This window comes from Arachis hypogaea, chromosome 14 (genome assembly GCF_003086295.3).
Source record: "Arachis hypogaea cultivar Tifrunner chromosome 14, arahy.Tifrunner.gnm2.J5K5, whole genome shotgun sequence".
Taxonomy (NCBI): domain Eukaryota; kingdom Viridiplantae; phylum Streptophyta; class Magnoliopsida; order Fabales; family Fabaceae; genus Arachis; species Arachis hypogaea.
The window spans coordinates 818,965-841,125 of NC_092049.1; the positions used below are offsets into that span (position 1 = coordinate 818,965).

General features: G+C 29.0%; 2 protein-coding genes across 2 annotated transcripts; both read left to right on the forward strand.

The window, feature by feature from the left end:
• Positions 1-7,001: 7,001 nt before the first annotated feature.
• On the forward strand, positions 7,002-12,141 carry LOC112740818 (calcium-dependent protein kinase 2-like). Its single transcript, XM_025789453.3, has 8 exons — positions 7,002-7,891; positions 8,839-8,982; positions 9,080-9,232; positions 9,326-9,441; positions 10,272-10,439; positions 10,520-10,647; positions 10,747-10,846; positions 11,651-12,141. Exons 1-8 carry the CDS (start codon positions 7,150-7,152, stop codon positions 11,750-11,752), a joined length of 1,653 nt encoding a protein of 550 aa, XP_025645238.1. The 5' UTR covers positions 7,002-7,149; the 3' UTR covers positions 11,753-12,141.
• Positions 12,142-16,922: 4,781 nt separating this feature from the next.
• Positions 16,923-20,756, forward strand: LOC112740819 (syntaxin-22). The gene is made up of 7 exons (XM_025789454.3): positions 16,923-17,466; positions 17,634-17,727; positions 18,015-18,151; positions 18,350-18,424; positions 19,501-19,658; positions 19,767-19,867; positions 20,199-20,756. Exons 1-7 carry the CDS (start codon positions 17,279-17,281, stop codon positions 20,262-20,264), a joined length of 819 nt encoding a protein of 272 aa, XP_025645239.1. The 5' UTR covers positions 16,923-17,278; the 3' UTR covers positions 20,265-20,756.
• The last annotated feature ends 1,405 nt before the right edge of the window (positions 20,757-22,161 follow it).

Here is a 22,161-nt window from a genome sequence, read left to right on the forward strand (position 1 = left end):
TGTTGCTGGTATGTCTAAAATGAGTACAATAAATATGTGTTTATTGGATGTGTCATGTTTATATAGATTGTTAAATTTTATTAGATAAAAATTAAAGGTATTATAAAAAAAGAGTATTGATTGACTCTACTAAATACAAAATATCTTAATATATAAATAAATACTTTAAATGATAATACTTCAATATACAAAACTTTAAATAATAAGAAAATCTTATTTTTAAATAATTAATTATAAAATATATAAATACAAAATATATGAATATTTTTTATTCATTAAGATTAATTATTATTATGTAAAAATTTTTTATAATATTAAAAATTATATTAAAATAATATTTTAAATAGTAACATAAAAATATAAAATAATTAAAATTTTATTTTATATTACTTAACAAATAATTAAATATTATATTTAAAATTTATTAGCTAACTAATTTTATTAAAAATATCATTATATAATATAATTTTTTATTAAAATATTTTTAAAATATAATTTATTTAAAATATTATATATAATACATAAAAATATTAATTTTTTATTTTTTTTTAATTTTTTAAACAAACTAAATAATATAATTTTAAATACATATTTGGTGGCCAGTAACCATTTGAGTATATATGTATTTGTCTGTTTATTTGTTTTTTTTTTTTTTCTTATAACTAATAAATTAAAAATTTAAAATTAGTTTTTAAATTTAATATTTATAGTTTTGTATATATAATATTTATAATTATATATTTTAAATACATTTTTAGTAAACTAAGTTTTAAATATTGTGGTAGCTTCGTTCAATGGAGTGTACCTAGTAAAGTGCTAAGTAGTGAATCTTCTCTCGTGAGGAAAAAAAAAGTTGATTTTGTGATAGCTAATAAATGCACATTATTGGATATCTATATATATACATGAAGATTAATTACTTGGTGAACTTGTGATAGATCTGTTAAGAGTGGCGACAAAGAATAATGAATTATAGATCCTTGAAACCTACGTTAATAATTAATCAAGTTATGTACACTCAAGTTCTTGAAGTATATGACCAATAAACTCATCATTTTTCACTGTCACCGAACTATACATATATATATATATGTTAGGAATATAGAAGAGCCCTAGGGGCTAGCAACTTTTGGTATTTGTAGTTATTAAATAGTCATCAATGATTATTTTAATGGTGTGAAATTGATGTGAGATTTTATCCAATAGCTCACTTTTTCTTGCTAGTTATATACTGGCCAGAATTTAAAAAAGTTGCTGACTCCTTAAACTTTTCCAATAATATAAGTAGGGGAGATCTATACCTTGATTAGATGATGCATGCATGTGAAATTGATATTCAAATCCTGTACAATCAGCAAATTTATATAAATGTTAATTCATATAAATAATTAATTAATTATAATAATAATGCATGTGGTCTCATTTTATTTTTTATTTTTCAAAAAAATTAAGATAACAATAATAGTAATAATGCTTTGTTATGTGCTTGAATAATGTGTGAAGGAAGAAGAAATTAAAAAAAACGATAATGTTAAGAAGATTAAAAAAAATAAATTTATCTTATTTAATATTTATTAATTTTATTAATAATTAATAAATATTAAATAAAATAAATTCTGACTATTTTTTTATTAATTTTTTTATTATCAAATTTTTAGTGTAAATATATTTTTATATTTTCAGTGCATCAGAATTTGACACATACATCATCTATAATACATAGTTTTTTAAGTTTTAATTTAAAAAAATATATTTGCATTAAGAGAACAAAATTAAAATACTATTTATTTTGATTAATCTCACATTATTACTATGTATTGTATATATTTAATAAATAAAATAATGAATTAATAGACACTCTAAAAAGTCTATTAATTTATTATTTTTTTAATAATATAAATTTTTTAATATTATTTTTTAATTTATATTATTTTTAATAATAGACACATGGAAGCATTAAAATAAAATAGCATTGACTGTAATTGACGCGTCAACAATCAATAAATATTACAACATGCATAAAAATGTAAAATTCAGTGATTATATGGTATAGATTTTATTCAGAAACTATCTAATATAATATAAATTTATTTTAATTTGATATCTGGTCAGCTACATAGGAAGATTTCAAATTTCAGAAATTGGTTAGTAGTGGCACACAATAATGTTAACACGCTAGTGTTCATTCATGTCAACACGGTTTGTCTAACATAGTCTTCATTATTAGAAGTTTAGAACTTAGTTTTATGGTACATTCATTGATTTTGTCTAACATAGTCTTCATTATTAGAAATTTAGAACTTAGGTTCATGGTACATTCATTGATTAATTTTTATTTTAAGTATAACTGTGTCTCACTATTTAAAGCTAAGGTAACATTTTTCCTCAAACAAAACTTCACTACCAAAAAGAAGGGGTTTAGCTATGGAAAAATCTGTGGCTAAACTCCAAAAAAACTGTGGCAATTATGCTTTTGCAACAAATGAACATCCGTGGCTAGGGAGGGCGACGCGTTTTTAGTTAGCCACGCTTTTTACTCCAATAGCCACAGCTTTAATACCCGTGGAGACATTTGGTTAGCCACAACTTTAGCACGTTTAGACACACTCTTTTCCGTGGCAAAATAAAACATTTACCTGTGATAAAATTGACCAGGCCGGACTTTTTTGCCATACTTTTTTCCGTGGCTAATGATAGAAGTTAAATTAAAAAAAAATATCATAATAAAAATGCTCTTTAATATAAAATTACATCATATAATATTAAAAAAATTAATCACATTCCTATACGTATTATCCATAGTATAAAAATATAAAATTAACAAATACTTAGTATTGAAAAGCAAATATCCTAGATTAATGGATTTAATGTTAAAAAAATATTCAAATAAAACTATTACAAAATAAATATCAAACTTTGCTAAAATGATACAAATCTTGAAAGTATCAAAATAATGAATTTATCAAGCTCTCCATTTCTTGTTACACAGACAATCCACATGCAAAAATATTTACAGGTAAATAGTAAAAAATACATATAACTTCGGCCACTAAATTATACACCACTGAATTATACATCCTGTAGATACTCCAGTTGCTTTGTGTACTCCAATAAAATCTGTTAAGCAAAATAGAGATCAAGAATTAAGCTAAAAAATTAATAGGTTATGATTTGACTCCTTCGAAGATGATAAAAAATTAAGGTACAATACTTACTTTCGGATGTAATTTGCAGCTGCTTTGCGGCCTTCAATTGTCAGTTGCATAATATCTTTCAAAATGCCAATTGGTGATTTAGAATCTATCTACAACCAGTAACAAAAGAAAGAATGCATGTTGGAATAAAAAAAAAAAAAAAAAAAAGTCTAAAATTAACTTTCATTGTTGACTAAAAGAAATATAAAAAACAAAATGATGTCATGAAAATCTTCTTCGCGATTCGGGTTTACATATAGAATTCTGATTCCACCGATTTTGCTTGCTTCTTCGGCGACTCAAACTGACGTTACTCGAACTGCAAATCATGGTCCCTGCTCTTTCACAGAACGTCCGGTGTGATCGTACCTAGAACCTAACCAGGAACGTCTTGAGCGAATTGCTCTGAAGGTTAGCTGAATTGATCTGAGTGCAGGAGTTAAGAAATTACGACCGGGAGAAAATGTTATTAACGAAAAGGTTGGCTGCATGTTATCAAACTTGAATCAATTGCAGGAGCTAACAAACAGGGATTTTGGAAATAGTGGAAGGAAGTTATTGTTAAGACTGGGTGAGTGGGCTACTTAATAAAAGTTGCGCTTAACATTGCCGCTCAAAATTTCATTCATCTTATTATAGATGTTAATTTGAATTTTGTTTAGTGAACTAACTATAACTTTTTAATTTAGAGTAAAATTTAATTTTAATAAAAAAATCAAATTGTAAAATTTACAACTTTAAATTATATTCAAAAATTTCACATATTAATTAGAATTTAAAATTTTTACTCGTTGAATTTAAAAAAAATGGCATCAATAAAAATTAAAATAAATAAACTTAAAACTTAAGAATTTGATACCTTTAAATTGAAGAAAAAAAAAATTTGTACATAATTAAAAAATGAACTCCCATAAAAATAATTTTAATTTATTTTTTAAATTAAATTAATAAAATATAGGTATAAAACTAATATTCTAAATTTTAAAAGTTAAAATTCTGTTTATTAATGTTGCCATAAATTAAGAGTGAGTAATTAAATAATGAATAATTAAATTAGTTATTATTTCAATAAAATCATAGTTAGTATCTTTTACTTTCTAAAATTAGTTAGAACTATTTTATCAAAAATAAATATGTACTCTTTTTATAAGTACTCTTTTTTATAATTTTAACATTTATTTTTAATTGAATCATTTTATTCTATCACCAAAGTCTCTAAATAATACATACGGTAAAATTGGACACTAAAACTGCATTTGACCAAAAAGAACACGCACAAAAAATGTAACAACTAAAATATAAATATTGAAATTGTATGTATATAATTTAGTCTTTTTCGTTACATTACAATCTGATTTAGTAACAAGTAATGAATAATACAACCACGTTAAAAAACTATAGTTAAATCAAAAAGAAAAAATTAATCAAATCAGCGCATAGCTAATACTAAGTAAAAAAATACATGATTCAGAGATATGGCTAAATTTAAAGATCATACGAAGTGAGAAAATTGTACATCATCAACAACATCTAAAATCAAACCATTAGCATACTTTATTAATTTTTTATGGCAGCACTCAAAAGGAGGGAGAAGAATTCAACAATTGAAGAATTGGAAAAGTCTGCACATGATAAATCGAATTTACCTTTAAGTTACGGTTTAAATTTTGAAAAAGTAAAAACTGCATAAAAATATTTTGAGAGGGATGGAGGACAAAACTAAATTAAACGCGGAATTTAAAAGTGAAAATCGTTCGATTTTGCCACGGTAATCATTGAGTCTGTGGTCATTGAGAGAACTCATCTCAAGTTAGCCACGAACAAACAAAATCGTCAAAAAATTTCACAAAATTTGGCCACGGAAATACAAGACGTTGCAAGTGATTACCACGATCATATAAATTTGCCACTCTTTTTAGTTCGTGGGTATCTTCCCGTTGATAATGTCCGTATTTCTGGTAGTGCTTGTACCACACCAAAATGAAAAAGGTTCAGATGTTTTAAATATATGGTCTGCTTAAATTTGTTTATGATACTTCTTTTGGTGAATTCATCTACTTATTACTAAGAATTTTGTGTTAAAATTTTGATTAATATATTAATGTGGTGTGACTCAATTCCACGCAAGCTAGATACGTACAATTTTTTAATTTATATTATTAAAAAAATAGTAAATTAATAGATTTTTTAGAGTGTCTATTAATTCATAAAAAAATAAATTAACTCACATATGTATTTATACACAAATATATTAGTGATTAATTTTAGTGAATAATTTAAATGTACAACAAATAACATTTTTGATAAAAATATATAAAGCCTCTAGGGATATGTCCGGCTTCAATGCAATTTTTCACTCTAAAATTGTTTCGGTCTATAAGTTAGCATGAGAGTAATAGAGTTTTGTAACTCATTTATGTCTATCTATATTCACATGATTTTTATATAAATAAGTCGTAAACTCCATTTATGTCTATTTGTATTAAATCCCACAAATATAAATAGAATTTACGACCTATTTATATAAAAGTCATGTGAATATAGATAAACATAAATGAGCTACAAAATTTTACTACTCTCATGCTAACCTATAATGTCTACGATTCTTGGATTCATGATCATTAGAGTCAAGCTTAGTCTAAAAAGACTTGAGAAAAGAATATCAGATAGTGTATTTAAAATTAAACCTAATTTTCAGACTTGAATTTGAACTTATATATCTTTTGTTGTTCCCATTCCCAAGTCTTAAGACTTGATAGGCTCTTAAAGTTTTCGTGATTTCAAAAATATTTCAAACTACAATTTAACAATCCTTCCCCTCTTCTCGTCTATATTAACCAAATTGAAAATTATTGAGTGCTCCTACAACTTAGAATACATCTTGAAGCTCAAAACTCAATATGTTATTTATATCACAAAACCCTTATATACAAGCTTGTAATCCGATCTATTAGTACCTAATGAATAATACCAAAGAGCAAACCCAAAAATCTAGTGTATATTTCTCATAACACTCTAATGCTATTTATGATAACATACATGATTTATATTTAATGTCTTATGATAAATTGGACTAAAACTCTAAATTAATATAATATAATATAACTTTTTTTCTTAAATCCAAATATAATATAAAATATAATGTTCCGTACGTACACAAACATGAACAATAGTAATATAAATATAGAGAAAAACCCAAAATAGCCCTGACAATTATCTCAAAAGACAACGAGGCTCTTGACAAAAAAAAATCCAACTCAGCTCCTAACAATTACCTCAAAAGGACAATGAGGTCCCTGTACCAAAAAAAGTCAATGTTATTTTTTTTAGTACAAGGACTAATCAGTCCCAAAAAAAAAAAGATCAAAAGCCGAATTAAGTGTTTTTTTTTCTTGGGTTCTCGTTGTCCTTTCGAGATAATTCTCAGGGTCGGTGGGTATTCACTCAATAATATAAGTTGTTGATATTACTTATCTAACTTTTGGAAGTTACTCTAGAGTAAGAACATCATCATCTCTAACAAAAGCTATAACAACTTACTGGCCTTTGTGATTTTGAAGTTATGAGTACAAATGATTGTTTTGTTTTTCTTATTCCGAAAAATCATCTTAACCTTGTCTCATTACCACGTAATAGACACGCTAAAGACTTTTTCAAACTGCAACCTCTAAACTCCCTACAATCTCTCACCATCAATACCTTCCTCTAATTTTATTAACATTCCAAACAATGAATCAACCTATATTGTCACATTTTGACTTGTTCGAATTCCCCCCCCTTTTTTTTTATTTTTTATTATTATTTTCCAACTAGTCTTTCTTTTTTGCTCCTTAGAATTCACCATTTTGCCACTCCCAAACTATATCCTTATTTCCCCTCTTTTTTTCTCTTTTCTTCTTCATTTTCATATTTATTATATCTTATTTTGTGTCCCCCTTCCTCCCTCCCTTCCTCCATGGGCAATTGTTGCTCCCAAGGCAACGCCGCAGATGCCCCGGAGGCCGACAATGCGGCCACCGCAACCAAGGGAGACTCAAACCAACAACAAACCACAGACAATGATAACAAAAATAATAATAATAATAACAATGAAAGCCCATCCACAAGCCCTCCGGCGGCCAGCAAGCCTCCACCACCCTCAACAACATCTCCTCCGTCAACAACAAAACCTACAAAGCCCGGGCCTATAGGGCCCGTGCTGGGGAGGCCAATGGAGGACATAAAAGCGTCATATAGTCTGGGTAAGGAGCTAGGTAGAGGCATGTTTGGGGTAACATATTTATGCACACACAAGGCAACAGGAAAACAATTTGCATGCAAAACAATTGCGAAGAGGAAGCTAGTGAATAAGGAGGATATAGAGGACGTTAGAAGGGAGGTGCAGATCCTGTACCACCTGTCAGGGCAGCCTAACATCGTAGAGCTTAAAGGTGCCTATGAGGACAAACAATCTGTTCATTTAGTGATGGAATTGTGTGCGGGTGGTGAACTCTTTGATCGCATCATTGCCAAGGGCCACTATACCGAGCGTGCCGCTGCTACCTTGTTAAGAACCATTATGGAGATTGTCCACACTTTTCACTCTCTTGGTGTCATTCATAGAGATCTCAAGCCTGAGAATTTCCTCTTGTTGAGCAAGGACGAAGATGCTCCCCTTAAAGCCACCGATTTTGGTTTATCCGTTTTTTACAAGCAAGGTTTTCTTATTATTATTTTATCCTTCTTTTTTCAACATACACTCTTTAATATGTTATTACCAAAGCACCGTATTTTTATTTGTTTTGTCATACTTTAAATAAAGATAATATTTTTATAATATATAAAAATTAAACTCTAAAATCTATCATCTAATGCTCAAATAAAATATCTTTATATAAAGACAATTATAATTTTTTTTTTAATATAGACTCTTTAATGCAACTTCATATAAAGGCTTTATAATTGCCTAATAAAGATTTTATAATTGTCTTTATATAAAGATATTTTATTTTGACCATTGAATAATAAAAATTTTAGAACTTGATTTTTATGTGTTATAAAAATGTTACTTTTGTTTAAAGTGTAGCAAAACAAATAAATCATACTTTTTAAATTAAGATCATCATGAGAAAATATGTTTTGACATCTTTATTGGAGTAGTTGCCTTATGAAAAAGACAATTACTCTAATGGACGGAGATATAAAAAATATCTTTTTATGATAATCTTTGTTTAAAAAGTGTGATTTATTTGTTTTGCCACACTTTAAACAAAGATAACACTTTTATAGCATATGAAAATTAAGTCCTAAAATCTATTATTCAATGATAAAAAATACAGTATTTTTATATAAAGACAATTATAAAATCTTCGTTGGAATATCTATTTATGAAAAATATTAGATAATTAACACCTGTTCTTTGTATTTGCTTTATATTTGAGCAAACACTAAGTCATTATAATAAAACTCGTAAATTTAATATAATTCATCTTTTCTAAAATGTTTCATTTTGATTTTAAGTCAAAATAACCATTTTGACAAAAATATATTAACAATGGACAAAATTATGAAAATGTTGGTTACAAGGAAATACTAGGAAGATAACATCATGTTTAATTTATTGGGTATAATTTTAATAGCCAGAGAAAGTGCTTCATTTTTGTAGGAGATGTTTTCAAGGACATTGTTGGTAGTGCATACTACATTGCACCTGAAGTATTGAAAAGGAAATATGGTCCAGAGGTTGATATATGGAGTGTTGGTGTTATGCTTTACATTCTTTTATGTGGAGTTCCTCCATTTTGGGCAGGTTTTCATTTTCATTACAATCACTTTATGATTAATTTCAAACCATATAAATGCAGTCATGGTAGTGATGCTAATTACTTGAAATAAAAATATGCCAGAATCTGAACATGGCATATTCAATGCCATCCTAAGAGGTCACGTTGACTTTTCAAGCGATCCATGGCCTTCAATTTCACCATCTGCAAAAGATCTTGTACGAAAAATGTTGAATTCAGATCCTAAACAAAGGCTTACAGCTTATGAAGTTTTGAGTAAGTATAGCTTCAAAATCATAGATGATTCATTATTAGTTGCCATGTTTTGATAATAATTAAACAATTTGAATTTGTTAATTTTCAAAATAGATCATCCTTGGGTTAAGGAAGATGGAGAAGCACCAGATAAGCCTATTGATAATGCTGTGCTAAGTAGGCTCAAACAATTCAAAGCAATGAATGAATTCAAGAAAGTTGCTTTAAGGGTACTTGTACTATTATTTTCTAATTTATAATTAATGTTTTTCTATTCACACATTACATTACATGCTCGGAAATAAAAAATATTTGATAATAAAAAAAATTTAACTAAAATCAGCGAGAATTTACTTTATTTTAGGGTGAGCACGGGTAGCGGGTACCCGATTACCCGTCCGAACCCAAACCGAACTAATTGAATTAGTTTTGGAACCAACGGGTAATTGGGTCCAACCCGAACCAAACTAATAGTCTTTGTTAATGATTGGTTTGGATATCGGTTCTAGGGGTGCGGAACCCGAACCAACCCGCGAACCCGATCATATATTAATTAAATAAAAAATATATAACTTTTTTATTAGACAAAGATTATTCACTATTAATATGTTTGGATTCTAATGAGTTTAGTTTTTAATGTATTTGGTGTTTAACATGTTTGGATTATTTCTATTGATGTTACATATTTATTATACTTGTTGAATTTTTAATATAAAAATTTGGTTTCTTCTATGAATTTCAAAGTCATCGGGTACCCAATTACCCAAATTGAACCAATCCGTTTTTAATCGGTTTGGTTTGATTCGGGTACATGTACAAAAAAACACAAATCCGAACCAATTATATTTTGATCAGTTTGATTCTAATTTTACCATGAACCCGAATCAAACCGACCCGTACTCACCCCTAAGTCTTTATTTACTATTTATTTATTGCTGTAACAATTAATGAATGCTAAATAAAGTAAGTTCTGACTTTTTTATTTTTGTCTTCCTAACATTACCGCTAAGAAATATACGTACTAAGCATGATGACATTAAAACTTTCCAAAAATGAATAGGTTATTGCAGGATGCTTATCAGAAGAAGAAATTATGGGGTTAAAGGAAATGTTTAAGGGAATGGACACTGATAATAGTGGAACCATTACAATTGAAGAACTTAAGCAGGGTCTTGCAAAGCAAGGGACAAAGCTATCAGAACAAGAAGTTCAACAATTACTGGAAGCAGTAAGTTGTTTTATCTTTTCCCTTTTAAAAGGAGAATCAATATGATTGTTTTTGCTTTTTCTTTATTCTACAAATTGCAGGCAGATGCTGACGGAAATGGTACCATAGACTATGATGAATTCATCACAGCAACAGTGCACATGAACAGAATGAACAGAGAAGAACATCTTTATAAAGCCTTCCAATACTTTGATAAAGATAATAGCGGGTAATTATCAAATATATTATTGACCCCATCTTTCTGCTACATATTTTATTACCTTCTAAAAATAAATTCCTAATCTCATTTTTATACCATATAAAAAAGGTTTATCACCACTGAAGAATTAGAGCAAGCTCTCCATGAATATAACATCCACGATGGAAGAGACATCAATGAAATCGTTCAAGAAGTTGATGTAGATAACGTATGTCATATATTTATTTAATTATCTATTTTGTTGATGCAGAAAACGTTTTTTTAAGGATATTTTTTAATAATTAAAATTTAACATATATAATCACTTAAATTATATTATTTTTGTCAAAATTAGATCAGACAAATTAATTTGATAAAAAAATAGTGAATCAAATTTTGAATCCATCTAAATTAATATTATTTTTTATAAAAAATGACTACAATATCTCTATTATATAAAATGACTAAAATACTCTTATTATATATATTAATTTTGAAAATCCTAAATTCTAACCCTTTTCTTCTCTATCGTTATAGGGTTAGAATTTAAAATTTTCAAAATGAATATATATATATAAAATATAAATATTTTAGTTGTGTTTTATAATAGGGATATTGTAGTAATTTTTTATAAAAAATATTAATTTATACCGATTCAAAATTTAATTTATTAATTTTTTTGCTAATTGATTTGTCCGGTCTAATTTTAATAAAAATAATACAATTTAATTTATTTTATGTGTTAAATTTTAATTTTTAAAAATCATCTTTAAAAAAAAGACGTTTTTAACATCTTTATTTAAGTGGCTCCCTTTTATTAAAGTTCCTCTCTCGAATATACGTAAAATTGATTATGCTACGTTGTATAGTAAAATCAGCCACTAGTATAAAATACATGTTGAAATACAAATACACATCGAAAATAAATTAAATCACACGTGCATTTACATTAGTGGCTAATTTTAGTGTACGAATAACATTTTGGATGTAAAATATGGAGAGTAATATTAAGGAAGACATGTTGTTTGTGCAGGATGGTCGTATTAACTATGAAGAGTTTGTGGCAATGATGAGAAAAGGACAAGCTGAAGCTCATACAAAAAAGAGACGTGAATCACTTCATTTGCATCCATAGAGGGGGATATACGATATCATATACTTGAAAAACGATTCATGATCTGTTTTCAGCCCTGCATGTTTCTTCATTGATGGGTGAAAGATCATGGACAAGATTATTACGTCGTAGGCTTTTGTTGTTTGGGAGAGGATATAGGTGAGAGAACTGGTCTAAGGTGGAAACAATTATAAGAGAAAAAAAAAAGGGGGGGGAGAAAAAAAAAAAACTAACCTTTGATAAATGTGAGCATATGCTAGGTTTGCCTTTTTCTTTTCCTTTGGTGTGAAAATTGTAACAAGTTATGTATACACATTGTTGTTCACTTAGGAATTGAAAAATGGATGGTTGGATATGTATATTACACTAACTTATGATGATAATGTGAACTAGACATATGCTTTATGTAACACCCTCATTAACATAGCACTATGCTATGTCAAAACACTATATTAGCAAAGGGCATTACTATTACGTTAACTTCCATTATGAATCCTATCAATATATAACTAGCATTATATTATCTCTTATTAATTAAGAGTTTGTTGTAGTGTTTGAGTTTATTAACTTTGTTAATATTTTAATGTCATCATTAAATACATACCAAATGACAGCATACAAGGTAATACATACGAATAATGCTATATATATGTACACTAAAATCAGCTACTAAAGTCAGTTATCAGTATAAAAATGTTATTTGTATACCATTTTCAGCCATTAATTTCAGTCACTCTATAAAAAATATTGTAGAAGGATACGAATATGGATACAGAGATAATACAAAGAGGGTTCTCTTCTTTGATTGCGATTTCAGTCACTCTATGAGCTTCTTCATCACGCCACTGTTCCCTTCTTCTTCGATCGCGATTTCTTCTCTTCTCGGTAGAGGGGTTCCAATGCATGCATCTCACTTTTCTTCTCTTCGATTGTGCCACTGCATGCACCTCACTCATCGCTTTCTTCTCTTTCCCACGCTTCCTTCTCCTCTGATTCGATTAGGCACTTCACAAAAATTCTTCTCAGTATTGTTTAACTTCGGTTCTTGTTATCTTAAGATTTTGATTATATTTTAAAACAAATCACTGCTTATTAATTTATCCACAAACTCGAATGATGAGGTTTGTGTTTTATTTATTTCGTATGTCAATTTTTTATTCCTGATTTGATTTCAAATTTGTTATTATCCATTTTTTATTCATGATTTGATTTTAAATTTTTTTATTATTCATATTTTAGGTTATTCCAAACATATCAGAAAAGTAATTACTCATAGTGGGAGCAGATTCCAATTCTTTCAAGGTGCATTTTTTCATATCCATACTTGTAGTATAAATTTTGCTAATGCTTTTAAAAATTTTGAAAACATCACTGTGTTTCACCATATTTAGTTGTTACTACACTGCATTTTTCTTCGTCAAAGTTCTGAACTCTCGTTTCAATTCATAGAATTCTAAATTATTTGAAGTAGCAATATCTTTTAATTGGGTTGGATTGATAGGGTAAATGACCTGCTGGATCGTGTTAAAAAGATTTTTAAGGAGTTGGATGAGTTTCTTAAAGGAGTAATTGAAGAGCACGAAGATCATAATAATAGAAAAAAAGGGGAGGACATAGTTGGCGTGTTGCTTGAGCTGAAGAAGCAGGGTAACTTGTTCATAGATATCACCAATGATCATATCAAAGCTATTACCATGGTCATTGACTCATTCTTTATAATAAAAATTTTAAGATGAGTGAATAAGAATGTTAATATTATTAATTGTCATTCAATGATAATTACAGAACATGTTTGTAGCAGCATCAGATACAACTGCACAAGTTGGATAATGACAATATTGATGAAGAATCCACCCATATGGCTTTATATCTTTGTTGAATTTAATGCAATAAAGTCACTATTTAAAAGAATAATAGTTTTATTTCTTTTGTAATAGATTTGTTACATGATGCAATGAAATTTTTACATTTTTTTTTGTAATAGTTTTAATTTTGATTTTACATGTGGTTAGTGCTTTTGTACTCAATATTTTGAGTTATCTAAAATTTTGGATTATTATTGATTCATGAAAAATGAAAATAGCAAATTCTTAATTCATAGTATATAATTAAACATGCTGTAATAACCTGTTTTAAAATTAGAGTATAATCAAACTCAGCATATAACACGATGTTATAAAAATATTATTATAAGATAAATTAGTCTTCTATCAAAATCACTAAAAACGTATCTATCTAACGAACTTATAAATATGTAAATTTTTCTTGTTTAGTTTGATGCTATAATTAGGTAATCAAACTAGCTCCAAATTATTTTATAAAATCTTGTTATAATCAAACACGTCCAAAATAATAATCAAATTCGAGAATACAAATCAAATTTTAAACTCATGTTACAATTAGATTATAATCAAACATGTCCAAAGTAATAATCAAACTTGAGATATGCAAATCAAAATTCAAACTCATGTTATAATCAAACACACTTTAAATCAAACTTTAAATCACACATATGCTTTCATAATATTGACTTTTAGGCTCTCTAGTCTTTTGAACAGACATTAGCAACTACAATTCTAAATTAATATAAAGATCATTAAGCTAATCAATATCTTAAGCAAATTTCATAACACGCATCTATCCGAGTTAAATACTAATTCTATTATACAACTATAAAATAACATAGAATTTTTAGACAGTGTCAAATTGTAAAGAACCTACTGGTTGGTTAACATTATACATGAGTTTCTTTATAGAGAAAAACTTGATCAAAATGCCACACACCTGCAAACAACAAAGAAAAAAGATTAAGCATTGTTAATTGAATAACGATTAACTTAATATCTGCTCAAGATATTTGAGTTCCATGTGTTCACAACTAGAGCAAATTGAGCTAATAAATCATACAAAAGCATATCACTAAAAAATTTTGTAATTAATTGCCAAAACAATTTTTAAAGCTCCAACAAAGTAAACCAATTTGCGAATAATAATCAAATCCAAATGAACCATTTGTAAAATGTCATAAAAATTCGATAGTATTCAAATGTTCAACCATTTTTCTGTGATTCTTTTCCAATAATATTAACATATCTTTCGACTTCCTTTAAATTGATTTTGGAAAAGCATACTTGTTCGATGATTCAATGATACTTTAATGCAACGACAGTATTGATCCACAATTTCTAAACTTATCATTTTAGCATCTATAGAATATTTCTTTTATACTTGAATACAACTCACAAAATTCAAATAAATGGATGAAAAAAATATTCAAAAGAACATAATCACTAAATACCTATCTAAAAATTTAATTATGATCAAATATCAAGATCTAAATCAAAATTTAAATTCATGTTAATCAAGCACATAAAAAACTGGAGATTATAATTATTAGAAATGTCATGTAGCATGTAAGTGACTAAGTGCATTAGTATGCATTTTGAATCTTGTAGCGACAATTGTTGAACCCGTGTATTTTTTTTAAGAGTAAAGTATCGTTTTTTTCTCCAACGTTTGAGGTAAATCCTATTTGTATCTCTAACATTTAAATCGTCCTATTTGTATCCCTAACGTTTGTAAAAGTGATTCAATGTTATCCTGCCGTCAATTACACATCATGAGCGCTTTAGTTTGAGTTTTAAAAATCTCTTCTTGAAGTTAGAATACAAATGTCTGTAATAGAATCGATTATCTACTACGAAAAATAGCTCATCAAATATTGAAACTAATTCCTACAATATTTACATAATTCACTCTTCTAGAGACATAATTGAATCTAAACACAAATAGTGGGTATAATATTAAAATCGAACACATCCAAGTGAGACCTAATTGAGAATGAATACATTCAAGAGAGAATAATTGAAAAATATAATATGATTTGTTAGTATAATTGATAGTAGGATAATACTAAATCACTTTTATAAACGTTAAGGATACAAATAGGACGATTTAAACGTTAAAGATACAAATAGGACTTACTCCAAATGTTGGGGACAAAAACGAGACTTTACTTTTTTTTTTTTTTTTTTTAATTATAGGGACACATTCACCCACTCACACGAAAGACTTTATAACCACAACTCAACTATTGCCGGGATTCAAACATAGTGTGGTTATCTAGGAGGCAACTCAACTAACTTTGGATCATGAGTCTTAATCAGTTGAAACCGTATCATGTCATAAGATTTCAAGATGCTGAGCTATTCAATTTGATCTGGAAAACGAATTTAGTGGGCTCATTGGCTCATGTCAAAACAAATCAGATGTTATATGTTATAAAAAAAATGATAATGATTACACATAATAAGATAATGAATTTAATTTTAATACACTAACAGTGTAAAATATTTTATATAATTGTATAATTATATTTGTATTTTTAAATGATCATTTATGCGATTAATGTAAAAAATAATTATTTTTATTGATATAATATTACATAGTTAAATGTATATATAAAATTTATATACTGCCAGTATATGAAAATTAAATTCATAAGATAATAATAATCGAGTACATAAAACAAAAAAGTTGGATAAATAATAATTAGTTAATTAGAATTTAGTAAAATTATTCCATCTTTCTATGACAGTATTTAATGGAAGTGTATATATTTTCTGGATGTGTCTTTTATATATGTATTTAAAATATAATAATTAATTATTGTTGACAATAAATTGACAGATAATATATTAGTACCCTATACTTTTCTAAAATAATACTATATTTTTTTACACAAAAATCAGTTATAAATTGTAATAAAATATTTTATATAAATTTAAATATATTATTTTATATTTTTAATATTTATTTTAACATAACATATTTATATTAATAACTAATTTTACTATAAAATATACATAATTGATCATTGATTTTAATATATATTCAAAACACAATAGATTAAAAAATAGTCAATACATTGTTAAGGCGTTGCTGATACTTATAACTAATAACTAATGCTAAGCAAAATTTTATTATTTTAAATTTTATTATTTAATTTAGTTAGAAGTTGATAAAGGACTTATGTGTCTCCATATTTATACCTTTGTTTATTATTGTTTAATTATTTGTAACTTATAAGAAAATGAAGCTTCATGTATGTGTGTCGTATCTTGAGGAGCCACGTGTAGCGTGGGTCCACGTCAACGTGCCGGCAAGGAAGAATCCATGTCAGCAATTAAGCATCATTCATCAAACATTCATACGATACGCTCCACAACAGGCACGCTTCCAGTTTCTCTCTCTAAAAATAAATTCCCTCTCTAAAAGCAATCATCATTCATCATATCGTCAAATCTCTCTCTTCTCTCTCTAAATCGGGTTCGGTGCTGCACGTTTAGATTCATAACATCCCTAATTCACCGAATTCCGATCGATCTTCCGAGACCGGCAACAACTTTCCTCTTTCAATTCCCAATTCTAAGGAAACACTCTGTCTTCAATTTTCTCGAGAAAATTATTTAGGGTTACGCAGGCACGCGCGCGCGCAATCCTCTAGAGAGAGAGAGAGAGAGAGAGAGAGAAATTCAATAATATAGAATGAGCTTTCAGGATATCGAGGCCGGCCGGCCGTTCGCTCCCCGCCGAGGCCACATCAACGGCAAGCAAGATCCCACGCAGGCGGTGGCTGCCGGAATTTTCCAGATCAACACCGCGGTCTCCACCTTCCAGAGGCTTGTCAACACCCTAGGAACCCCCAAAGACACCCCCGAGCTCCGCGAGAAGCTGTGAGATCAAGTTCCCCTCTTTCTCCCTCTTATGTGCCTTGACTGTTTTGGTGTGAATTTTTTGTGGTTGTGGTTTGTTTTTTGATTGGATTTGTGTTTTGTATGATGCTTTTGAGATAACAATTGGATCGAGGTTTGCGTTTCTTACGGCGTTATGGACGTTGCAGGCACAAGACAAGGCTGCACATTGGACAATTGGTGAAGGACACGTCAGCGAAGCTTAAACAAGCTAGTGAAATTGATCACCAATCTAATATCAATGTAAGTTTTTACCTCAATTGCATGTGCAGAGAAGGTTAATTGTTATGATCCATGGAATTGTTATCATGAGTCTCTCCGGAAATTGTGTTTTTTGTTTCCCAGATTGTTTTGGGGGATGGTTTCGCTGGGATTCGTTTTTGAATGAATGTTTTTTGCTGGACATGTTGGAGATAGTTTTAGTTATAATTATATGTTAAATGTATTGGTTGATATGACCCTGAGTTCTCTTACATTGACCAGAATAAAATAAGAGAGGCATTTAATGTCTTTATTGTGTGTGTTTGCAGGCAAACAAGAAGATAGCAGATGCTAAACTCGCGAAAGATTTTCAGGCCGTGTTGAAAGAATTTCAGAAGGCACAGCGACTTGCGGCAGAGAGGGAAACAGCTTACACCCCATTTGTTCCACAAGCAGCTCCATCCAGGTGACCAGTCAACCATTAGTGGAATCTTACAGTGGAAGACTGTGCTTATTTGTGTGGCTTAATGCTTATGTTGATACGATTTTATATATTGAACTCATTCTTAAAGAAGAATATGTTACTATTGGTGATCAATTTTGCTTCTCTACTGGCTGCCATCGATGCACATAACACTTATTATTTGGGCTTTTCTTTTTGCAGCTATACACCTAATGAAGCAGATGCTAATTCTGGTAAGACTCCAGAACAGCGTGCCCTTCTTGTGGAATCCAGAAGGTAAATTTTTGTATATTACATGAAACTAAAATACAATTGATAGTGAAAAGCACATTCTTTTTTTTTCCCTTTTTTTCTTCTGGTGCTGTGGAGGAATTTACATTATAAATGACAAGACTGTGGGAATTTGATGAAAATCTGTAAACTTTAACATGAATAATGTATATCAGATTACTTCTTAAATGTAACCTATTTGTCATCGGAAATTATGCTATAATCACGTTGATGCTAAAATGCATCTTTTTTCTTTGTTATTTTCCTCTTCCCACCCCCGACCTCTCTCTCTCTCTCTGTGGCTCTGTGCGAAGAGTTGATGAATCACTGGCAAGGTTCTGCTACAAGTTGTAAAATTTGTTGAAAAACTTTTTTGGTGATTTAGTGTTAATAGAAGGCTGCCCCTTTGAAAATGAGTTAATTACATATTAGTTAAAGAAAATCTGCTAATGCTTTCATCCCCTAAGTAAAAATATGTTGTAAGAATTTAATTATTTCGAAATTCTAATCTGTAATTAATTGAAACACTCTGCATTTCAATGATACATATAATGAATGCCCAACGCACCAAATGGAAGTACTAACTTGTTATAACATGTTTATTTTAGGGTTGCAGGTATTAGCAAATTCTTTTAGGTTTTGTTTGGAAGGGAGACAGAGACTGAGACTAAGACTAAATTAAGTCTTTGTATTGTGTTTGATATAAAATATGCCGGACTGAGTTATGTATCATGTTTGATTTAAGATAAATTTGAAAAGTTTGAGAGTATTTTTTGAAAGAAATGTTATTAAAGTTTCAGTCTTCAGTGCCAGAAATTTAATCCTCTCGGTCTCCAGTTTCTAAAGGTACTGAATGGACTGAAATTTTGTGACTCGAGATTGGAATTTTAGTTTTAGTCTTTGACCACCAAATACAATACTGAGTTTCAGTCTCCCAGTTTTAGTTTCAGTCTCTAGAAACAAACACTACCTTAGGAACTAATATTGAATTCCAATTTTCTCTTGGACCAAAATGGTATTTTGACATTTTTAGATTTGACATGATGTGATATTTAGTATCTCGGCTCATTATCTTGCTGCAGGCAGGAGGTCTTGTTTTTAGATAATGAGATTGCCTTCAATGAGGCTATCATTGAAGAAAGAGAGCAAGGCATTCAAGAAATTCAGCACCAAATTGGTGAAGTAAATGAAATTTTTAAAGATCTTGCTGTGCTTGTGCATGAACAGGGAGCTATGATTGGTAACTTTCACTTCCATTCTAATTGAGTACATCTGTCTTAATCCCAAGTTTTTTATTTGTCCAGAACTTCTCATGTGATCTGATGCCAAGAATTTATATTTTTTTTAGATGATATTGGGTCCAACATTGAGCATTCCCATGCTGCAACTGCACAAGCAAGATCGCAACTTGCTAAAGCTTCAAAGACTCAAAGATCAAATTCTTCTTTGGTAATATACATTGTGTAATATTTGCTTTAAGATTTCACCTCTCACGTGTAGTTTTAGATGTTGGATTTCCTCAATAAATTTATATGGCCGTGGAGTTCATATTATATAATTTTAGTGATGAAAGATCTTGGCTTCTACAATTGTCATTATACATGGGCTTTGGTTGCATGGTTGGTTTAGTATGCATAATGCATTACTTTCTGCTGTCCATAATACGTTCCCCCCCTCCCCCCTCTCTTTCTTTTTCCTTTTTTATTTTCTTTTCCTCCTATAAACCTTCATGTATATGTCTTAGGTAATCTCATACTTTGTTTTGATCTTTCTTTTACAGACATGCTTGCTTTTGGTGATATTTGGAATTGTGCTTCTAATCGTCATTGTTGTTCTGGCTGCTTAGTCAAAGATTATCAGTTCTGTTAACGATCAATGATATAAACTGAGCCATTGAAGTGCAGCTAGGATCTTCCATGCTGATGATCTCTCTGAGGTGATTTTCCCCTGATCTTGTCAATGACTGGGATTTCTCTCGTCTGGTTTCAGTTCATAATTTGACACAAGTACATCGTGATTTTGTCTTTGGGGTTTGTGTTGTTGTCTGTGTTGGTTTTAGTGGTTTTATGGATGCATCACAACGTACTTCTCGTCTATTTTCTCTTTTTGTTTCCTTAATAAAAGAAATATTAATTCTTTTGGGTTTTCCTTTACCTGTAAATGCAGCACCTATTGCTAAAATTTTAGCAATACCTTAATTCAGTGTAACCTTATATATTGAGTCTCTTTTCACAAATTTGGAGCTTAGATTTCTTGTGCTTGGTTTGACTGCTGTATATAAGGAAAATGGATGTATTCCTGAGAGTTTAATTGATAATTGGTGTTTATTTCTCATTAATCTTGATACTTATTGTGCATTGTTAACTGTTAAGGCAAGAAAGAAGTCATAGACAATTGCCATTTATACTTTTAGTATTTTGATTTTTTTTTTTTTTGGCAACAAAAAGTAACAAAAAAGATAACTATGGTATGAGGTTTACTCAATAATTCAGAAAGTGCGACATTCTCGGAACATAAAAACTAAAATGCTCGAATTGCAATTACCTTCGATGTTTGCTATTGTACAAGCGGTTCATAGACGGCTATGAAAATTATGTGAATAGTCTTTAGTTATTTATTTTTTTGTTATACCCAACATTGAAACTAACTTTGGATAACCAATAAGAACTAGTTAAATGGGTTTAATTTAATGTGTTTTTTAAGCAAGCATTAGAAAAGTAATTAAGCTAATTTGTAAGTTTAGGTGGATTGCTTGACAATTCGTCGTTCTCGTCATCTTATAGACTTACAGTATAAACAAGTTTGAGAATTAAACAATTGAAGTCTAGTCCAAATAATAATAATAATAAAAGTATATTTTTTGTCTTCTAAAATTATTGAAAAATTTCAAAAATATTTTTAATGTTTGATTGTTTTAACTTTATCGTTATCGTTTCAAACAGTGGTAATGTTCAATTTGGTTTTTAGATTTCTGCATGTGAATCAAAATAGTTTTTATTTTCTAGCTTTTCTAAATGATTAAGTTGGTCTTTGAAATTAAATTTTGTAATTTTTTGTTAGTTTTTATTTCAATTATCGTTAATACAATCTTGGTATGTATTGTTAAGTGTTGACTTGACATATGAGACATGAACACCACAAGTTTATGTTCAGAATGGTGTTCTAATTTGGTGATTTAGCTCATTTCAATATAGAAGAAGCAAAAAGCTTGTTCTTGTGAAATTCTACTTGTATTCTACTTATACATAAGCATGCATGTGTCGTATAATAACTTATTTACTTTGAGACCAGCATATAATAGCTTAGTAGTTAGCACAGCACAATGGACATAGCTTAGGTACGAACGGAAAAATGTAGCGTTGAAGCTGAGAAGAAATTGGTGTTCGATGGAAACAATAAAGGAATTAATTAAGAAGATGCTCAGTTGCTCACAGAAATAAAATTATGAAAAGATTGATTGGTTGTGTGAAGTGTTATATGAATCCAGTATAGGTTGCTCCCATTTGGTAGTGTTTCTAGTAGTTAGAAAATGTTGTATCATACTTTCAATGTCCCTAGTTTTGGAGAATCAATGGTTATTGACAATTTGGCTGTTCCAAGACTTGTATTTTAGAGTAATGTCTTGAATTAATATTTCTGTTTTGAATAAGGCTTGTTCAAACAGATTTATTAATGAGAAAAGGTTCAACTACATTTTGTGTTTGTTTAACCTGAGCAAGGAAATAAAAATTTGCTGATACCCC

What these genes read in the sequence shown, in the direction of transcription:
- LOC112740819 (XM_025789454.3), top strand. Translation starts at nt 17,279, where the DNA reads ATGAGCTTTCAGGATATCGAGGCCGGCCGGCCGTTCGCTCCCCGCCGA. An exon ending in CCCGAGCTCCGCGAGAAGCT is followed by an intron (nt 17,467 to 17,633) that starts GTGAGATCAAGT and finishes TGGACGTTGCAG; the next exon opens with GCACAAGACAAGGCTGCACA. An exon ending in ATCACCAATCTAATATCAAT is followed by an intron (nt 17,728 to 18,014) that starts GTAAGTTTTTAC and finishes GTGTGTTTGCAG; the next exon opens with GCAAACAAGAAGATAGCAGA.
- LOC112740818 (XM_025789453.3), top strand. Translation starts at nt 7,150, where the DNA reads ATGGGCAATTGTTGCTCCCAAGGCAACGCCGCAGATGCCCCGGAGGCC. An exon ending in TACAGCTTATGAAGTTTTGA is followed by an intron (nt 9,233 to 9,325) that starts GTAAGTATAGCT and finishes TTTTCAAAATAG; the next exon opens with ATCATCCTTGGGTTAAGGAA. An exon ending in TTCAACAATTACTGGAAGCA is followed by an intron (nt 10,440 to 10,519) that starts GTAAGTTGTTTT and finishes TACAAATTGCAG; the next exon opens with GCAGATGCTGACGGAAATGG.